Genomic DNA, 20,184 nt, shown 5'->3' on the forward strand with positions numbered 1-20,184 from the left:
ACCTATGCTCTTTCTTCATTATTTTCTATCACATTATCATTATGTTTTAAATTGCCTTCCTCACACTAAAATCACTTCACCTATGAAATCAAACTCCTCTAAATACACTAATTAAAATGCCTGGTCTTTCACATGACATCTGGCCTGAGAACAGTAACTCTTGGTCACTAGGAAGAAACACAGTCTTTAAACATAGCTTTGTTATTCTGCAGGGTGGACTTCTGAGCAGAAGACACTTAACTATTAATTAGTGAATAAGTTCTAAAAGAAAGGAAAAGACAAGATGGAATTACTACAATAAAGAATGAGTGTCAGAGCCTGCAAAAGAAATTAAAACAAAGTGGTCTTCAACAACACAAAAAGTAGAAGTTAATAAAATGAGATCATCATATTAAAGATGGAACTAAAAAAAACAAAGTACACAAAAGCTGAATGCACTACTCTTAACAAAGACTGAACCCGGAATTCAAAAATCCTGGAAGGAAAAAACCCAACAAAACCAAACATAAAGCTTTTATCAGCTTTTTAAATAAGTTCCTTTTCTCTTGGTGCCTCGTACTCGAAAGTTTTAAAACCTGTAATGTAAGAGGAATGGGGGGAAATCTGAACATAGGCTTAATGGTTTCTAAACAGACTTTTAAGAAAAGAGTAACTAAAAAAAAAAAGGTAAGAAACATAACCTCTGTCTACAAAAGGCAGGCTATGCCAGATACAGACTTTCTCTGGTAATGAAGATGTGACAACATCTCATCAATACAGCCTTCAGGAAAAAAACCTGCTTCAGCAATATGTACAAATGTGTTAGTAAGGCTAGAAGAAAATTATGATTACATGATTAAGAGAGAGGAGAATAGGCAGCCATGATAGCAGACCTGTGGGGCAGGAGAGAGATCCAGCCTGAGGGCTCTTATTTACTATTTGCTAAACAATCTCAGCAGAAAGCCTGACGAAAGCTGATGGAGATCACTAGTGATGCCAAAAGTTTGAAAGCATCGCCAGTGTGGAGAGGAACTAGGTTATCACACAGGAAAAAGCGGAACTTAATACTTGCAAACCTCAGAGAAGAGTCTGGGAGTCTAGCAATATTAATGCAGTCACAGAATGAGTCATGTATGGAGGGGAAAAAAGGTGATGGAACTAAGGATATAGGCAAGAGTAATCTTGCAGAGCTCTGCACATGCACCTGTGTTGAAGAAAGTTAACACAGTAACATATGTAGAAACTAACAGAGCAGATTAAGGCTGTGTTACAGGAACTGCAAGTATAAAAGATCCGAAAAGCTGTGTTTGTTTAGTTAGATAGACAGTATAAAAAATATCAACTAAGAAAGAGAAGACTAAGCTGGAACACAGTATTACAGAACAAGAGCAAACGAGCCCAAATTAGCCATGGGAACCCAGCTAGCTCACCAGAAGTAGCAGCAAGAGTTAAAGATCCTAGCTAGTTTCAAACTGGAGCTCAGTCAGTTTATGAAGGAGATCATCTGATGTGCTTGTCAGATAAAGCAGAGAGCTCGGCTAAATGGCTTATGATTTATAATCAGATGTTCTTTTATGCCTGTAAATTGCCCTCATCATTCTGGATATGAACAACAGATTTGGGAATGTACATTTACAAATATATTTTGTAGCAAGGAAATGCCAAGTCAATTTCTAACACTTGCATTTTTCTTCAAAGGGAAGAAGGTAAAATCTCAATACAACACAGTCCATAATTTGGGAACTTTTATTTTCAAAATAGCATCAACTCTCCTTATTGGGCAAAACAATGCTTTTTATGTAATATTAGTTAGACATAATTCAGTAGTTCACCAGCGATATCAACTTCCAGTTTTGAGTTTAACTTTGCATAATTTATGAGCTCTTGAATTAATTCAACTCTGAAATAGTGACATATGATACGAAAGTCAATGCTAGAATGCTTCCCAAGACACAAGAACATCCAGGACAGCTCTATTCTACCCAATCTTCCTTCTGAAAAGCTTTATTTTGCAATGTATTCTGAAGATCAGAACTGTCAGAAGAAAAAGCTACATGATACCTGCAATGAATATATGGAGTCACTCAGAACTTTCTTAAGGACATTGAATATACTCAGATGTGCAAAAAGTTTTGAGTCCCATTTGGCAGAATAACTCATAAAGCATTTAAAGACTGTTTTAAGCATTTCTGCAATACAAAGTAATTTAAATCATTGTTACCTGACTTTCAATGACAGTAATCCATAAGCAAAGGAAGCATGATTTGTAGCCAGATTATTTGTGACAAGGCAATAAATTAAACTTCCAGGAACTTTGACTTCCTGTCAGTGAAGGAAAATGTGTTGCACTACATTTCTTGTCTCTGAAGAGTTTCCAGCTTACTGGTAAGAAAATTGCTAAGATTTTAGAAGCAAAGGGGAGAAGGAGAAAATTTTTTTTGTTTCCATTTTACAACATGTGAAAGAAATGGAATTACTTTTACTTCAGCAACCATGAAGAAAGTAATAAAAAGAGCACCTGAGGTGTGAAGGGCATCACCATTCACAAGTGAATGGCAAAGATTCGCAGATCTTCTAGCAGTAATGGTACCTTATTTTCGATGTGTGGTATGCTGCCTCTTGCACTATTAGACTATGATTTTAAAGCCTTGCAACAATACTAACACGGTGTCACCTTCCTTCCCCCCTCCCCACTGCCACAGTTGCGAAAGCACAGCGGCTTGAACAGCTGCACTATGAATGGGATCATAGAAAATATTGTTAAAGCCTTCAACACCCCTTATCTAGTTTGTAGCACACGTTTCAGAGTAGGCCAGGAACACCTACATAGATAACGCTGTCAACCACCTTGAACCATGAAACCTTAAACTTGCTTTAACTCCCTAAGCAAGAAAAAACCCTCAAAAAATATCAGAACATAATCGCATTGCATTTTGTTTCTTGTGTGAATACAGAGTGAAGAAGTCAGAGATGAAATAACACAAGCTAGAAAGACAATGGACAGTATCTCAAGATCTAAAGCTCTCTGGAGGGTTACCACATGGAACCTCTGTCTGGTGGTACCAAGCAGCAACAAAAAAAATACAATTAAATCCTCAAAGTCAACATTTGAGTGTAGCAATGTTGTATGTACTACTGGTGCCAAAATAATTTTAGCCAAAATATTTGGACTATATTTCCTTTTTAGGAAAAAGACTACTACTAAGAAAGTAATGTCTTATGATAGAAAAAATCTACTGAAGATTATTCACTTAGTTCATTAAACACGTACAACTTTTGTAACGTGGTTTATAACCCTGCTATACAATATCTGCTCTGAGAGTATGTAAAACGGACACCTTTCAAAACACAACTTTGTGTGTACTGAACAGATAGAGCAGCTAACACTATTAGCTTATTCTAACAAGAGCACCAGCACAATAAAAAGAGTAAACTTAGCTTATAAAAATTTACTGCTCTATTCAAGTTTATACCATCAAAAATATGCAACAAATTCTTTCCAATTACACCAAGTCCATCAACTAAAGAAACAGAAAGCAAATCTTTCTTATGAAAGGCACCAACAGCTTGCAATAGGCCTCCTCTTGTCACCTCATACAGTAACAGGAAAGACAAAGTCACACTCAACCTTGCCTAGCACACCATGCTCTCAGCCTTGAATGGGACATAACTTATTAGGAGTAGAAAAGAAAGCAATAGCCAAACTTATACTCCAAGCCTGAAAAACAAACGTCAAAATTACTTTGGATTAGGATTCCAAAAACATATTCATGCTTTTCTTGTCTCCAGTTTACCAGAATCCCTCTCCTCAGCTGAAACACCTTCAAGGGATTAAAGTGACAGATATTGCAATAAACAATTTAGCAGATTGCCCTAATTTCTGACACACTGACAAATATGACTCAGGAAAACTTATTCCTCTTCCTCTTTCATCTTTTAAGCCTTCAAAACACCTCTTGGGCAGCCTGTATTCACTGACTACAAACCTGATAGTTTACCCTTTCTATTCACCTTAACAGGGTATTAAACAATCTGACTGACACAGGAAAAGAACTCGGAGTATTACAAGGCAAGTATTTTGTTGCATTAAGCCAACAGAAGAGTAGGAATGAATGCTGTCAGACAAACAAATACAACAATTCTTTGTTCACTTAGGGTAATCACTCTAACTTGGACATCCAGAAACCTGTTTAATGTACTTGTTTGCAAAAACTGTCATGACACTTCTGAAACAATTAACACCTTCCTCAAAATAATGGTGGGAAGCTATGGGGGAAAGAAAGATGAGGTACAGGGATAATTTCAAAAGAAGACTTTCAGCAAACCAAAATGCACTCCCCTGAAGCATGAAACAAGAATGCAAACACAAGAAGAAATGTGTTCAAAATAAGAGCTTTACAGAAGCAGCAACTTTATCCTCAGGTCTGTCAGTAAAAACTTCAGTTGCAATTTATACTAGGTGTGGCCTTCAGTATTAACCAGCTTCTGCGAATGAGCCACAAGTTTGACATTTCTGCAAGAGGACAGCGATGAAGAACAAAAGGGGAATGAAGCAGGTTAACACCACAAAACAAATCAAAACAAAACAGAAAGCAGAAATCGCCTAAGTACAGAATGAGGTATATTTCCCCACTCAGCCCTGGCATAGGAATCAGCTTAAATGCCAAGCTCATTTCCCCACCACTGCTGAGATGTCAGCTGTCCTTGCTACTTAAATATTACAATGAACCAAAAGCAAGTGGTATAGAACTGGTTAAACAAGACATTTTAGGCAACCGTTATACAAAAGGAAAATTATGTCAGAAAAAGACTTAAAGCTGGTACCAGAGGAGCTAAAGACGTGTGAGACCACAAAGCTCTGATAACTGTGAAGATCAGTATGTTCAGCATGACACACATGCCCCAGTATCATTGTCACAGCTGCCTCACACGGCCCAGCTGCCGTGCAGCACCCAAACCACTCAGAGGGGCTGCCTGAGTTTCACGCTTGGTCACAGCAAGGATGGGGGGAATTTGCAGGGAAACCTTCAAGAAGCAGTAAAAGGCTGAGAAGATAAAGTGCATGCCAGCCTATGCCTGCTGAGACAGACCGAGACCTCAAAATTAGAGCAAAAAGACTGGGTTGTGAGTATGTAGCAACATGGCTCAGGGAAGATGGAATTAATAAGCTGAGCCAAAAGGCTTAGGCTATCTCCAACTTAATGAAGGCCTGTGATTCACTTGGATACATGAAACTGAAGCAGGGAATGCCTTCAATTAGGGAGAGTTCACAACAGGTCTCAATGGTTAAACTTTGTTTGGATTTTTTTTTAAACTAGACTGTCTACATGGTTGTAACTGACACTACTCAAAAGGCGCAGCACACTGCGGTCCAGCTGCAGAGCAGGCAGAGAAACAGACAATGCAGGCCAGAGAGAGGAAGAAAGCTTTACAAATAAAATTAAGATGAAGAGGATCTTTTTTTTACCTTGGCCATGGCACACAGTCACACAAACAGTGGGATCTACACAACAGATTGGTTTTTCACTACTCACCCTTCTTTGCACTAGCTCGGGTGTTTTTGTGACTCTGGGCTGAACTGCTTCTGTGTTAAGTCAGCAGAAAACTAAGCCAACAAAAAGGGCAATAGGTTTCTGCCGGGATGTCATGCAAAAACAGTTGAGCACAGGCTGAGAAAGGAGACAGGCTTAGCCTAATAAACTAGTGCATCCACAATAGCTTTACTGGCACTTTAAAGCTCCAAATATTATAGCCAATAGCTATCATATTATAAATATTTATTTCAGCAAACCCACCATCCTCTGTGGCATTATTTCACCTTCTCCCTGTCACACGTGTAGCTGTTGGCCCAGGCACTGTCTGTGACGGGAAGGAAAGGGATTTTTCTGTTGTTGTGGTTGTTTTCAGTCAAGATCAACTCTCCAGTTCAGTTCATCATGTGGCTCTATGAACAGGTGTGCTGGACTGGAAACAGCAGCTGGAGGAAAGAGGCTGCTTAAAGAGGGACAAAAAATGAAAGATGCCTATATTTGTAAAACCGGTACAAATTCAGGCCATGCTATTTTCCTTAGTACTGTCTACACACTTAGTAGGAGGTTCTGCTGTAGAACAGCTATCTATGGCTTAAGTAAAAAATAAAAGAATAAATATATAAAATACATAAAACAATAAATATATATATGTATTATGTATATCATCTTCCCATCTCACAGTGAGTGAGCTAGCATTAAGATATATTAAGATATTTATTCTACTATACAGGAAATCAATTTAAATGCTGGCTCTCTCACAGATTTCTTATGTTTCTGCTTTGTATTTAGCTACACAAGGCCGAGAACCTATCTTATGAATTGTGCTCCCTAAAAGCCTCTTGTCAGTTCTGCCAATTACCTTACACTATTACCAGCACCTCCCAGACTCTTTCATGAGCTTATGCAACAAATCTGTGTGGCAAAGCGTGAACTCCAGTCTCTTGCACAAGAACCTAAATGAATGCCAGATGCAATGGGGGAAACAGATGAACTACACAAGAACACTGGCAAATGAGAAATGTGGAGCAGTAAAAATGTTTACTTTGAGCAAGAGTAATTAAATTTGCTCAGCTACAGAACTGCAGCAGAGCTGCCTTGCACTCCTACTGTTTGAATTAACTATAGGATCAGCTTTCCCCCCTGTGTTTCAATGGCTGTATGGGGTTTAGGCACACACCACATGTTGCAAAATGCAGTGAAGTATCTTCCTAACTGCTTTGCTGGGTAGCTTCAGAAGGACTGGGTTGTCTCCCTGTATGGGCATCTTGTCAACGTGGACTGGTACACACTTCGTAGCTGTCATTTTAGACTTCAGTTATGTAGGGTAGCATAGGACAGTATTTAGTAATACCAAGCGTGACATGTAGTCTCTGCCCGTGTGCTCTGGCTAGTTACCAAAGCCAGTGTACCTTAAACCATAAAGCTTATGGTAATTACAAACATTAGAACAACCATTTACACTTGTGACTACCTAAAAAGTTTATTTAAGTAGGCCATTCTAGGAACTGCGGCTTTTAATAATCTAGCAAGGATCTAAAAATCATACTGAAGTTCTTTGCTCATGAGAGCAAAGGCGGGCTCATTTTGAAGCCAGTTTCATGGGGATTTGTGGTCTGTAGAATAGAATTTGAAAAAGAGCCTTTAGCTGGCAACACACAAAGGTTTTCTTCTATTGCAGCTATACTGCTTTATCTCCCAACAGAGAAACTGGGGCCAAAGAAGAACAAAGCAAAAAAGTGTGTTAAAGACAAACAGGTGGATAAGACCAAAAAGCATGAAATGCAAGGGTATGCTCTCAGTGCCTGAGGGAAGCACTGAATGGAAGGGAATCCAAACCCAAGGTGATACTTTTCAGTATCCAAAACCTGGATCAAGACCCAAGACTGCTGCCAAAATACTTCCATTCAGACAATATAAAACAGACTTCCCACTTGAAAAGATTGCTTACTGGAGAAACAAAGTCAATTCACTCAGCCTATGAAAATGTTTGCTCTTCATTCCACAAAGCCTTATAACAACAAGCATGGCATAATGAAATTACCAATTCTATTATCATTGAGTAAATGTAGTCAGAATGCAAAATGTTCTTACTTTGAATGGATATTTGATCATATGGGGGAAATGAACAAACCCCTTAGCTGTACAACAGTAATACTGATGAAAACAACCATTTTCCTTGACATGATCATGCATTTTAAAAAGGAAACACAAACATGTAACACATAGCCAGGCTACCTTGAAAACCCCATGTTTCACCACCTTAACTGCAATGCTGTATTTTCTTACACAGGTCAGCACTTCCCTAGCTGCTACTGGCTAAAGCAAGAGCAGAATATTGAATCCAGTGTTTTCCAAGAATTCTCTTGCTATCAAAATATTACATGTTAATAAATACCCAACAATCTTTGCAAACTGTATTGAATCAGAAGGGCAGAAGTTAGGCAAAACTGACTCTAGGAATTCATAGTGTTAATAATGTCCTAACAAAGATCTAAAAATCATTGTGCACACTTTGCTGCTCCATTAAAAAAATTAAATGAAACCTTACCCCCCCAAAAAAAACCCCAAAAGATGGAAAACATTTCCTCTAGGCACAGAATGCTCAGGGAGATCAGAAACTTACTTCTATTAAGATGAGTAAGTGAAAATAAGAAAAATCAATAAATACTCTTTAAAAATAAGTTCTCAAGATAACAGAATACAGGTAAACAGATTTTCTACTTGTTCAACCTTTTTTTATACAAAGAATATCAAAGGAACATATTTCTTTTTTTTTTTCCCAAAGTCAGTATGATCTACAACAGGTTTCAATGCTTTATTTTTATTAGTATTAATTTTTGTTAAAGATTTCTGTAAGAAGATACTCCTTTATCTTCTTGTTCACTAGTCAGCTACCCTGTATAAGAAACCTCCTTTTCTACCTGTAAGTATTTAAGTTGTTTCATAACATAACGTATACATATTCTGTAACAATGCAAAATACTTCCATCCTTTCTACAATAACCAGTGATTTGCGACAGGAACAGTACTTTCAGGTAATTTGTTTCTCTATGTTATTTACAGCAATATACTGGTAAAACATAAACGTATACAGATGTTTTTGTCTCCTAGTTTAAGGGCGCTAGCATAAGAAAACTCATGTTTCATGTTACTGCACCTCTTCAAGAGCACTGTTCCACAGGAACTCAAAGTTCAACTTTAGGATTAATGTAAGCCAACCAGGGTGTTCAGGGGACAGATGAGGATGGCTGCAGCAGTGCAAAGGCATTACTACCACAAAGCAGCAATGCCTCTGTCATTTTATTAATTCTGAAATTTAAACATGCACAACAATTTTTATAGAAAGTAGTTCACTATTCAGCCACAAGTTTATTTTGCCTGTAACTATAACAAAGTTCTACACGTCTAGTGTTGCTTGTGCAGGACAAATTCGTAATATAAAAAGAGCCTGCTCACTCACATGCTTTCATGAGAACAGGAGGGCCTCACGGTGAGGTTTTACAATGCAGCTGGGCCAACCTAATGGCTCACTGCCACTAGAATAAGGCAGTCTTACTCTTTCTTCTACCACCTTCCCTCTGCTGTTGTGCTGCACTGGCTCAGGAACATCTGACCCATGATTTGGCTGAGCTTGCTAAATTGGCAGAAAAATAATTCAGCAGGAAAAGGGAATGGTTTTTCAGTTTATCAAGAGAGGTCAGACGAGTACTAATACAAAGAATTACAGAACATCTCTTTCAGTGCAGCCCAGACATTCAACTGGTTCAGTCATCTTGTGGAATCTCAAACATGGTAAGGGGAACATCTGAGACAAAGGGCAGGGTAACAGAAGAAGTGTTTTGGTTTTTTGCACATTCACTTTAAGATTATTACCAATATTAGCATAAAACAAAGCAGCATTCTTCCCTTTCATTGCTATTTTATCTGTTCATTTACATCACCGTTTGCCAACTTACCAACACACCATAATATTATGAACAAAATAATCACTCACCTACGAATCCTTTCTCTCCAACTAATTTAAGGGCAATTTTATCTGCCAGAACAGAAGAATTTCCATGTGCAATGTTAGCAAAAGGTCCAGCATGAACAAATACTGGTGTTCCCTGAATGATAAAAAATACATATTATTAATTTAACAAATATGTGTTGTGGTTTAACCCCAGCTGCTCAGTCACTCCCCTCCAGTGGCATGGGGGAGAGAAGCAGAAGAGTAGAAGTAAGAAAACTCATGGGTTGTAGTAAAGACAGTTTCATAGGTAAAGCAAAAGCTGCACACACACAAGCAAAGCAAAACAATCAATTCATTCACCATTCCCCATTGTCAGGCAGGTGTTCAGCCACCCCCTGGACAGCAGGGCTCCATCATGTGTAATAGTTACTTCAGAACACAAACACCATCACTCCAAACACCGTCTCCCCCACACTCCTTCCTTCTTCCTTCAGCTTTATATGCTGAGCATGACATCATGTGGTGTGGGACACCCCTTTGGTCAGTTGGGGTCAACTGTCCTGGCTGTGTCCCCTCCAACTTCTTACTGCTCCCATTTTCCTCATTGACTGTAATTGACATTCCTATGCAGGCAAAGCAGCCAGCAGAAGCAATGAGGGATGAGAGTCAATGGTTAAGGAGCTGAAGAGAGATGGCAAGGAACATGGTTGGGGTGCAGTGGGGATACTGACATACAATGGAAAAAGCAGTCACCACTGCTACAGATTCCCTGGGAACCCAGGTGCAGAACTAAATTCCCCTAAGTAGATATTATACAAATACATAAGGAAAACAGACTCTGCAGCATGGACCAATCTAAACCAGTAAAAGAATAGCAGTAAGCAAATCAACTAGGTATAGGGAAATTTGTCAGATGGCAAGCAATTCTCAGCTTTCCTATTACTTTTTCTTGGCAGGCATTCCAAGGATAGAAAAAATTATAAAATTAGCATCTACAGAAACTGATTAGGATTAGGCAAGATAATATAACTGCTATCTTTTTAAGTCATAATACACAGTCAGACAGAAGGATGTAATTTCAGCTCCCTTACTATAAAACACTTTGGCAAAGAAATCCCATTGTTGCGTTAATGCTTTCAAAAAAGCCCAGCTAGTTAAAGTAAAGGTAAGGAGACAACTTTAGATTATCACCATCAATGTTCTTTATACGTTCTGTATTAGGAGTTACTGCCAACCTACAAGGCAATCTTCCTCAATTTTGACCAGAAACACCAACTAAGGAGAACTGTGTTCCATGGATCAGCTGTAGATCACATCCAACAGCCCCATGAACCACAACATGGAAACTATTAACCACAGAAGTTGGTTGTGTGTGTGTGTGTCCCATCTAGTGCTTAAGAAAACAACCTGCACAGATAAAAATGCCCATATTTTCCATAAAATACCAGAAAAATTTGATTACAGTAATGAAATACTCCTAACTATAGAAAACAGATTTTCCTGTTTCAGTAATGCTGAATACAAATCACATGAAAACATCAACAAGAAACATCTTGTTACTTCCTTTAGGAGTAATTATATGTAATTAATTGTTTTGTTCAGACAAATAATTTTTAGCTTCTGGCACATTAAACTTCAGGTTTGTTTTAATAAATTGGGTGTTGTTTTGTTCAGGTTTTTATGTTTGTTTTGTTTTGGTTTTTTAATTAAGAGTGGAAAGGGGAGAATATGCATACATAGGGGTGTGGGATATTCTCCAAAACCTATGTAACTAAGCTACAACTCAAGACAACTTTGCCTCATCTATTTTAGAGAAGAAACAGGGGCAGAAAAGGTAAACAAACCAGAAATCATGTTCTGTAACAAGAGGAATGATGTAGACTGTTGTCATCAGAACACACTGACTTCACGGTGTTTGCTTAGGAGTATTTTTTTCCCCTGTTTTCTATCTGCTAACGGCCACACAATGCAATATCAATTGGGATTTTGCATAGTTATGTAAAAATTTAACTTGACCTATGGACACTTTCAAAGCTTCTTCTAATATCTGGGCATCAACATAATGGGAGGTGTTGTGCAAAATAAAAGATTACCCCTATTACCCTAGCTTGTACCTTACACAAAATAAAAGTTTCACATCTACTTTAATCCAGTATTTTAATCCAGATGCTGTTTTCAGCTACCAGGTTCAAATCCATATTTGAATATATTCTGATTTGTGTTTTATCACTCACTAAGTTCAATTTTACTTTTCTAAGTCTTTAATTTCTTGTGGCAAGCTTTTACAAGGCTGCTCTCATTAGAGCCCAGCACACACATGAGCAGATGCAATGCACGGAAGCACAACCACAGCTGGTAAGAAGGCAGCCCAGCCCATACTCTGATAACTAAGCAGAGAGGGGACCAGAAGGGTCTCCCAGAATGTTCCTGGTGCAATTGTGCTTCCAAGAGTTCATCCACACAACAGGGTAGGAAGGAAATTTTGACTGTGGGATCCAACATCCAGAATAGTGGTAGGCAAGGGGCCCCTGCCACTAACTTGAAATCCAAACAAACTACTAAACCACTGGCATGGACAGATGCTCCCCTGGAGTTCTGAAATCAACCAAAAGAAAAGGAGCCATTTGAATGTTGTTAGGTTGGTTTTTTCTTTTTTGAAGGGCAATCCTGAAATAAATACAGTCTAGGTACTGAAGGGAGGGAACTCCAGTAGGACCTCAGGAGCCTCAGGCACACCTTGGAACAGGGACAACAATGTCTTCTTGGGCCAGCTTCAGTGACTCTCTGTCAGCCCATCCATCCCACTCTGCACAGTACCACTTATTTTTGATACACTCTTAATAAACTATATGGAGAAACAGTGGTGCAGGGATGCATTCTGCTGACTGATCTCGGTACAGGAAATGTTACTATCTAAGTTTCAGTATGAGAAAATAAACCCAGAATGTCAGTAAATATCTGAAGTTATCTGGCTGCTAGAAGGCTGTTTATAATACTTATTTCCATCCTCCCCTCATCTTTACTGAGTGACACTTCAAATGTAACATGAGCAGACTGTCCCAGAGCAGCCAGCATGCAACTACAAAGAGCTGTCCCATAGAGCAGTTCCTCTGTTATGCGTGGTATAAATAAATGCTAACCATTAAGGGATCAGTTCACAAGGAAACAAATCTGTCATGACAAACGTGGATAAATACCATGAAATCATTTTGTACATTCCAAAGTCATCTCAGTTTTACAGCATTGGATACAAGTTCTACTGAAGCCTGCAGTTACTGAAGGTGGAGTGCATCGTGTTTCCCATCCTGAGGTTTCAGTGTCACTCCTGCATATAAAGTACTGTCAATCACTTTATGTCTTGAAGCAGCATTTCTGGTGACAGTAGCAGATTTCTGATGGAAATCATCCCACCAAGAAACCTCTTTGAAAAACAGCAAATTGAAACACACACATCAATTCACATATGAAGAAAAGCATTGTCATGACTTGCCAGTTCAGTTCCATGCAGGACTGGCATTCGGTCATTTTTGATTTATGACCTTGTGAACCTCTTCTACAGTGCACACAGATGCCAACGTAAAGCTGATGCAAATCTAATGAGTAGGTCAGTGTTCTCCCCTTTCACAAGCCCTTAGAAGCAAGTCCTCAGATCTCCACAGCTTAACACAATTCCCAGGCTCTTGGCCTGATCACAGAGAACAGCAGCTATCTCTGCAATGGGTATCTCAGCTGCTGCTACTCACAGACACTATCACTTATAAATGATGCCAAATTAACTGTCAGTATCAGCTGGAAGTAATCCAGAAGATCTCCTGCTCCACCTCCTCTGGCAGTCTTTTTTGCCGCTTCTCAATACCAAAGTGACCAGAAGACCTGCTCTGGTGAAGAGTTTCATCCCTAGTTGCAGGATGGGTCCAGGGCACAGTCTGAGCTGCTTCTGTTCTCTTAATTGTATTATTCCAGTCTTCCACCACCTGTGTGCTGTAGGATCATTACTAATGTCACTGTTGTCAAGTCATGGAGATGTTGCTTTATGCTTGTATGGAGAACTTGTTCTCACTGAAAGGATTAAGATTAAGTTGCCCAATTATTACTGGTAGCCTCTTTGGAAACTTACAAGATCCTTCTTCTTGTGGATGATACTTATTAGCAAGTGCATTTTAGGTTTCAAGTCTCCACATTTCTGGTTTGTGAGAAGAAAGACACTCATCAGAAATATGTCATTCCCTACAGCAGATGAGACATTCTTACATCCACCACATCAGTGTACAGTAGGATTACTTTGCCTTAAAATCTGTCATGCTGGAGAGCTCTAAACTCACAGGTGGATCACTATGCTGCATTCAGATGTTCAGGGCAAAATAGCTTCCTTGTTTCTCTTTTGAAAAAAAAGCTATTAAAATTAGCGCCTCTTAAAGATATTTACATGAATAATTAATAACAATTAAATGTATTTATTCACAAAATGGGACATGACACAAGCTTGAGGCTCATGGACAGCAACAGCAGCATGGGCAGTAACAGAGTAGGCCATTGCATGTCCACACAAGAAGAATGACACAGTCCAAGAGACATACATCAGCCAAAACAAAGCACAATCTTGAGAAACATTTAGATAAACTGGAGTTTTCTGTTCTTGGATAGGTGACAGCCTGCAAACCAACAGGTACTCAAAGAGTTTGTGTTTGAGTCTCAAATGGCAGGAGTAGAGCATGAAGCTTTCTCAGCTGCTTTAGTCTGCCTTTGTAAAAATAACTTTGTGAGAATTTTTTGGAAAAATACCCTCAGATTCTGCGGTTGAGCTCCTTCTAGCAAGCAACAGTGTTTGATGAAACTTGGCAGATATTTCAGCCACAGCATAGATTAGACTAGAAAATACCACATAAAGGCTGGGAATTTAATCACACAGAAATGTGAATATAAAGAAGTGCAGTGCAAAAAAAAAAAAAAGAAAAAAAAAGAAAGCATACAAGTCCCAGACCAAATGCCTATCGATCAAATGAAACTCTTCTGACATTTACAATTGTCTTTTAGAACACTACAACAAAACCACATTTTTTTCTAACAGATATAGAAAGTCCAAATAGAGTGATGCAGACTAAACACTAAGAATCAAAGCTACCTTGTCACTGATGCTTAGTGCACACAATGTTATCCAAGTGGTGATTTAACACAGTTAAAGCTGTGACATTCTTGATGCTATGTGACCTCCAGTTTCTGCTGCTATTAGATGGTATATTAAGTTCTGACACACACATACATTCTTCTTACTGCCACAGGAAAGAACAGATATTCTTTGCAAGAGAAAATAATTAAGATGGCTACAGTAAAATAACACAGACAAGTTCTATTTTTCTAATATTCCCCAAGAGTAGGAAGTTCTTCCCATCCAAACATAAAAGTAAAAAGGTAGTTGCCACTTTGACATGATGTAGAAAACTTTTACCAACCCAGGATTGCACTTGCATGTTTCTACATTATTCAACTTTTCACCATATCAGGAATTGTTGTGAAATATTCCAGCTATGTAATTTTGATGCTCAAACTTTCAATAATATACATTATTTTTTTCTCCAAATGCATTTATTTTCAAAACAGCTTCATCATTTCCCCATTTTGTTTCTTCCCTCTCCACACGAACACTGTTCATCATTCAAATTACTATTGGAAAGGCAATACTAGATGGCCCAGACACAATGGTAGGGTGTACTAGTCCTGTGTTCTTTGAGCTGCTGGAAGAAAGCTCACTAGGGTATGTGTAAAACATTCCTCTCACAGGTCAGCAAACCTTCATTTAGTCCCTGAAGGAACTATAGCAAGATGGTGGTTTGAAACTTGAAAATTAAGCGCAGTCAGTGGAGAGAAGCATGACTAGCACATATGGAACTTGAAAGCTGGAGAAGGGGAGGTATCAGAAACCATACTCACCTCTAATGTCTGCATTAGTGTGGGTTTAATTGCATCTTTCATCAGAACTGCCAAAGCACCTGTTACTCCCTAAAACACAAGAGAGTCCACATTTTAAGGAAGTCAATTCTAAGGTGCAACATTCTGAAGTTACACTTAAGCTTACAGTTAAAACAGGGAAAAGACCTTACAGTTCAAAGGAGAGAAAGAAACTTTTTTCATAGACTATTATGAATAAGCAGGGCTACGGTGTTGCATAAAGAATTTATGCAGACGTTACCTCAAGATTTCTAACATACTCTGTCTACACAGTGTGCCAGAAATAGTAATGATTTTGTTCTGAATATACTTAAAAAGGCAGTAGGTAAATATTCTTCCTATTTCATGGACAGACCAGAAACAGAATTATTAAGTGATCAGCATAAGGATGTTCATGGGAACACAAGATGAAGAGGAATCAAAGGCCATTTAGTCCTGAGAAAACAAGAAGGCAATAACTTGCTAAAAATGCCTAAAGAAATGACTTTTTTTTTCTTTCACGAAGGAATCGATAGCATGAATCAATAGCTAGTAGCAACCAGAAGGGGTATTTTTCAAGACTTGTACAAATATATACATAATAGACACAAGATGAAAGTAGACACAGAGTTGACTAGCGGTAGATAATGGATACATCACAAGATTAAAAGTTAGAGATGCTGTACTGTGATAATGAGAGGAAAATAGGAGCAGAGCAAATTGTTGTACTACTTCTCCCTAAAAATTTTACTTGACATTAAGTACAAATTTCATACTGACTGAATTTAAAATAAAGACCCCCTACACCAAATTTCAATGCCAATTTTAGAAAAATTGCCTACAGTGTGCACATCACTATCAGACTATATGTAGAGTGCTATCTAGAAACCACATACATTCCAGTTTATTCCTAAATTATTTTGATTTTGAGATGTGTCTTGTTTTGAAATAAATCATGAATAAAAAATGAATGTAGTACTGAGTGTCTCATAGACTTGCTAGAGAACACAAAACTTTTATTTAATACACTGTTGTACTGAAAAGAACATTAAACCCAAATAAAAATACTAGCTGTCACGAACAGTTCAAAATGAAGACTGAAAAACATAGCTCCATTATACAGGTAGCTTATTAAGAGCTAAACAATAACTTTCAAATAAAGAACAGCATGAAAAAAGCACCTGTATAATTCTCAACATGGCACCTGCCATCTAACCCCAAATTTGAATAATCAGACTCTGTGTGCAAATTCTAATGACAGACAGATAAGACACATAAAAGTACCCAGTGATTACATAAGTGCAGTATTTTATACAAATTCTAGTTTCCCCTTTCTAAGCATCATATCTGAATACAGACTTCAAAAGAAAATGAAGCATAAAATTTGGCCTCAGATAAAAATTAAACTAATGTATTTATTCCCTAAATACAAGTAAAAGGAAAAATGTGTTAAAAAGTGAAATTAAATAATTGATGCTTTTCACTCCCACTGGCTTCTTAAGAGTTGCAGATTGTTTTAATTGGTAAGATTATAAACTAATTATTTTAGATAAAGAACCGAAAGCTGCAGAACAAATCTCAACAATGTTTCATAATGCTTCATTTAACCAGTATCCTCCAAAATTTTCTGCTACTGGAATAAAATGTAACTTCAGTATTTTATTCATGAATTAATTTTCTTTTTAGGACCATGCAAAAATAACTGCCATTGCTATTGCCTTTGATTTCTTGTATTTCAGTAATTTGTAAAAGTCTTTCTAAAGTGGCCCTATTTCTTAGGATATTAAAATTTAAATCTGTTCAATATAACAATTTGTTTTATAAAACCTATTTGACTGATTTCCAGATCTGAAGCACTTACAAAACAGAATACTAAATAGAACAATCTCAGTATGAAACACATCTAAATCCTAGTGATTTATCCATTAAAGACTAGTTTTTAATCCTATTAATTTATATTAAAAAAATATTTTTTCCCATTGATCACAGTGCAGAATTTTAATTCATGAAAAAAGAGAAAAAGAACCCACAGTGTGCAATACACTTATTGAGCACATCCATAAGCCTTTTCTTGCTCTTTGATTGATTCAGCAGCCAACTGAGAAAGAATTTCTCAGACCAGAAGAACCATTCTTCTGCTCCCACCCCCCAGATGAAGGAAATAATGCTCATCACTAGTTGCTAGCAACACAAAATATGCCAGCTAGTTAAATTGTTCAACTTCTATCTCATGAAAAGCAGAACCATGTACACACACTAGTCAGGAGGTTACAGGTAACAGAAATATCTGAAGGAAAAAGTTAGTTAATTTTACATTTTCCTCCTGTATCTCAGGTTTTCCACCATCATATAGCAAAAATTATTCATCATTATGCTAAAACAGAAACAGCTGCCAAACATTTCTGACACATGAACACTAAGACAGTTTACAGTCTTACCACATTAAAAACCATTGTAATAGCTATTCAACTTTCTGGAGAAGAACAGTCAAATGGAAAACTACATCAGATCTTCCAGCTGGTCAATGGTGAGGTTAACCACCTGAACAGCCATGGATCAGTCTTAACGCTCTTCTTGGAAAAACTGCCTATGGACTGACAAGTCTTAACTCATGCCAACTGTAGCCATCCATGTAGGGGGTTGTTTTCTACTTCACACTGGACAAGACCACCAGCTCATTTAAAGTGAGCACGCAAACAGCTATGTGCGGATCCAAGCCATGCTGACTGGAAAAAAAACTTTGAGGGAGAAGCAAAAAATAAAATAAAATCAGGACACTCCCCCCACAGCTAACAATGGCTCACATCCTATCTCCTTTGCTTTCTGATAGTTCTTCACTAATCTGAAAAAAAAACCAGTTAAGCAAAAAACCCAAATAATTCCCATGTTTTTCAACATTTTTGGGAAACTTCATCCCCATTAGGTATGTATCCTGGACACAACTCACTGTATCTGAAGCTGCAAGCAAAGAAAAAAGATGGAAAGACTCCAATTAGCACACATCATATCTATCTGCCTTTCATAGTTCTTAAACAGGCTTGGTGTCAACAACAGTCCTTAAAAGTTAAACAGACAATAAAGTTTTCATGTCTACCTGACATGATGCTGTCAGTATCAAGTGTTCATTCCTTCATATCCCCAGTCCTCCAAGCAGCTAGCAAACAATTCCCACAGCTCACTGAAAATCCTGGATCTTATTCTCAAAGCTGTTTAAAGAATCAGCTTTCCATTTCCAATTCAGAGAAGGTAGATAAACTTTTCATAAAAGAATTAAAGGCTTAGACAGTTACACACTAATTAGGCATATGAAAGCCCAAGAATCATTAGCTTTCCAATAACTCATTGTCAGGAGAAAGAAGCAGGACTCCAAATCAAATGTATACAGACAGCCAACTCTCTTGGGTTCCCTCCTGGAACTAATCCCAAGTACTTCTGAAAATAATACCCGTTCCATATATCCACCAGCCATCAGGGCAAGTACACTCCCCAAGACACCAAGATCACAGAGCACAAAATAAATTACACAGAAAAGGCAAACTTGGATAAAAAATTGAAACATTTTCAAAGCAACTTCCAGTGGAGCACTTTCTGAAGTCTATCAAGAGTGCAAATGAAAGCTAACATTAGATGACAAGGAAGGTGATTGAGAGCAACTACTGTGAAATGAATAAGGGTTACAAAGACTGAAGGGCAGAGAAAACCCCTTTTCTTTCTAAGAAAAATAATGAAGTACTTGTAACTTCCCTTCATTTGAAACTACCATCTCTAACAAAACAATAATATTTTTCTGCAATATCGGTTCTGTAAAAAACTAAACCCTAAACTGTAAGCTGAGGAGGACAGCAACTACTTTTATTTAAAGCAAAGTATGCACACAATGTTTCTGATTAACCAGAGAACAATATATATTCATTCAGCTGATAGATCATTTATAACAGTAAATATGAAGCTATTTTCTTTTGGTTCTGAAATTACTGAAATCTAACTGTATGGCATAGAAAGTAAGCCGAAAAGAAGTCTTACTTAAAAAAACAGTGACAAACTTATTAAATATTTTTCATAGCTGTTGAAACACTGATCTAGGGCACACATACCCATTTAGTTTCACATAAAAATGTGTCCATCAAAATTCTACTACACTGTAAAAGCCAAAAAGCAATTCAGTCTTCAGAATTCCATACAATGAGCACCACATTTTGGCAAAGACTTCTGTATGTTCCATTACAGAGGACAGATATCTAATACATTATTCTTGTGGAAGGAGTCTTCTCAATTCATGAATTATTCAATTTATCTTTTTTCTATTACTCCAATCCTGCCTCTGCATCTGGTTTATATCTGCTAATGTGTATTTTAGGCTTTTACTATTTTATCATTATAAATATATTGCATATAAAGTCAAAATTAAGAGCAACTGTGTTTTTGTGAAGTATACTGTGTGTATATCTGGAAACAAATCACAGGGAAGGGTTTAGCGGTTTTGGTTCATGTAGATTCCAACAAACTAAAGATTACTGTCAAACATTTAACTTGCATAATTTCAGTCCAGGTAGTATATATAGTACATGAACCCTAGAATTTTTTAAGTGACAGGTAGACTGACTACCACATATTATTCAGGTTGTGTGCTACTTCCCTTGATAAAGCTGCCTTTCAAATTTGTTAGAACTATAGCCAATTGCAGTTCTTTGAGCTAAAATGTTCCATGTCAAGTGGCTAGGATAGATTCAAGCTTTTAAACTAGATTTTTAAAAACGAAAATTTAAGGCAAAATGATTTAACTGTCTTGGACTGAGA

The 20,184-nt window shown here is 37.6% G+C and overlaps 1 protein-coding gene across 1 annotated transcript in view; it reads right to left on the minus strand.

Moving 5' to 3' along the window:
- Window positions 1-20,184, minus strand: part of MTHFD1L (methylenetetrahydrofolate dehydrogenase (NADP+ dependent) 1 like) — a 156,496-nt gene that overhangs the window by 85,151 nt on the left and 51,161 nt on the right. The window contains exons 19-20 of the mRNA XM_034060760.1: window positions 15,391-15,459; window positions 9,505-9,616 (exon numbers count right to left, since the gene is read on the minus strand). Of these exons, the coding sequence (XP_033916651.1) occupies window positions 9,505-9,616; window positions 15,391-15,459 (181 nt within the window). The remainder of the gene's footprint in view (window positions 1-9,504; window positions 9,617-15,390; window positions 15,460-20,184) is intronic.

The sequence above is a fragment of the Melopsittacus undulatus genome, chromosome 3 (assembly GCF_012275295.1).
Source record: "Melopsittacus undulatus isolate bMelUnd1 chromosome 3, bMelUnd1.mat.Z, whole genome shotgun sequence".
NCBI lineage: Eukaryota > Metazoa > Chordata > Aves > Psittaciformes > Psittaculidae > Melopsittacus > Melopsittacus undulatus.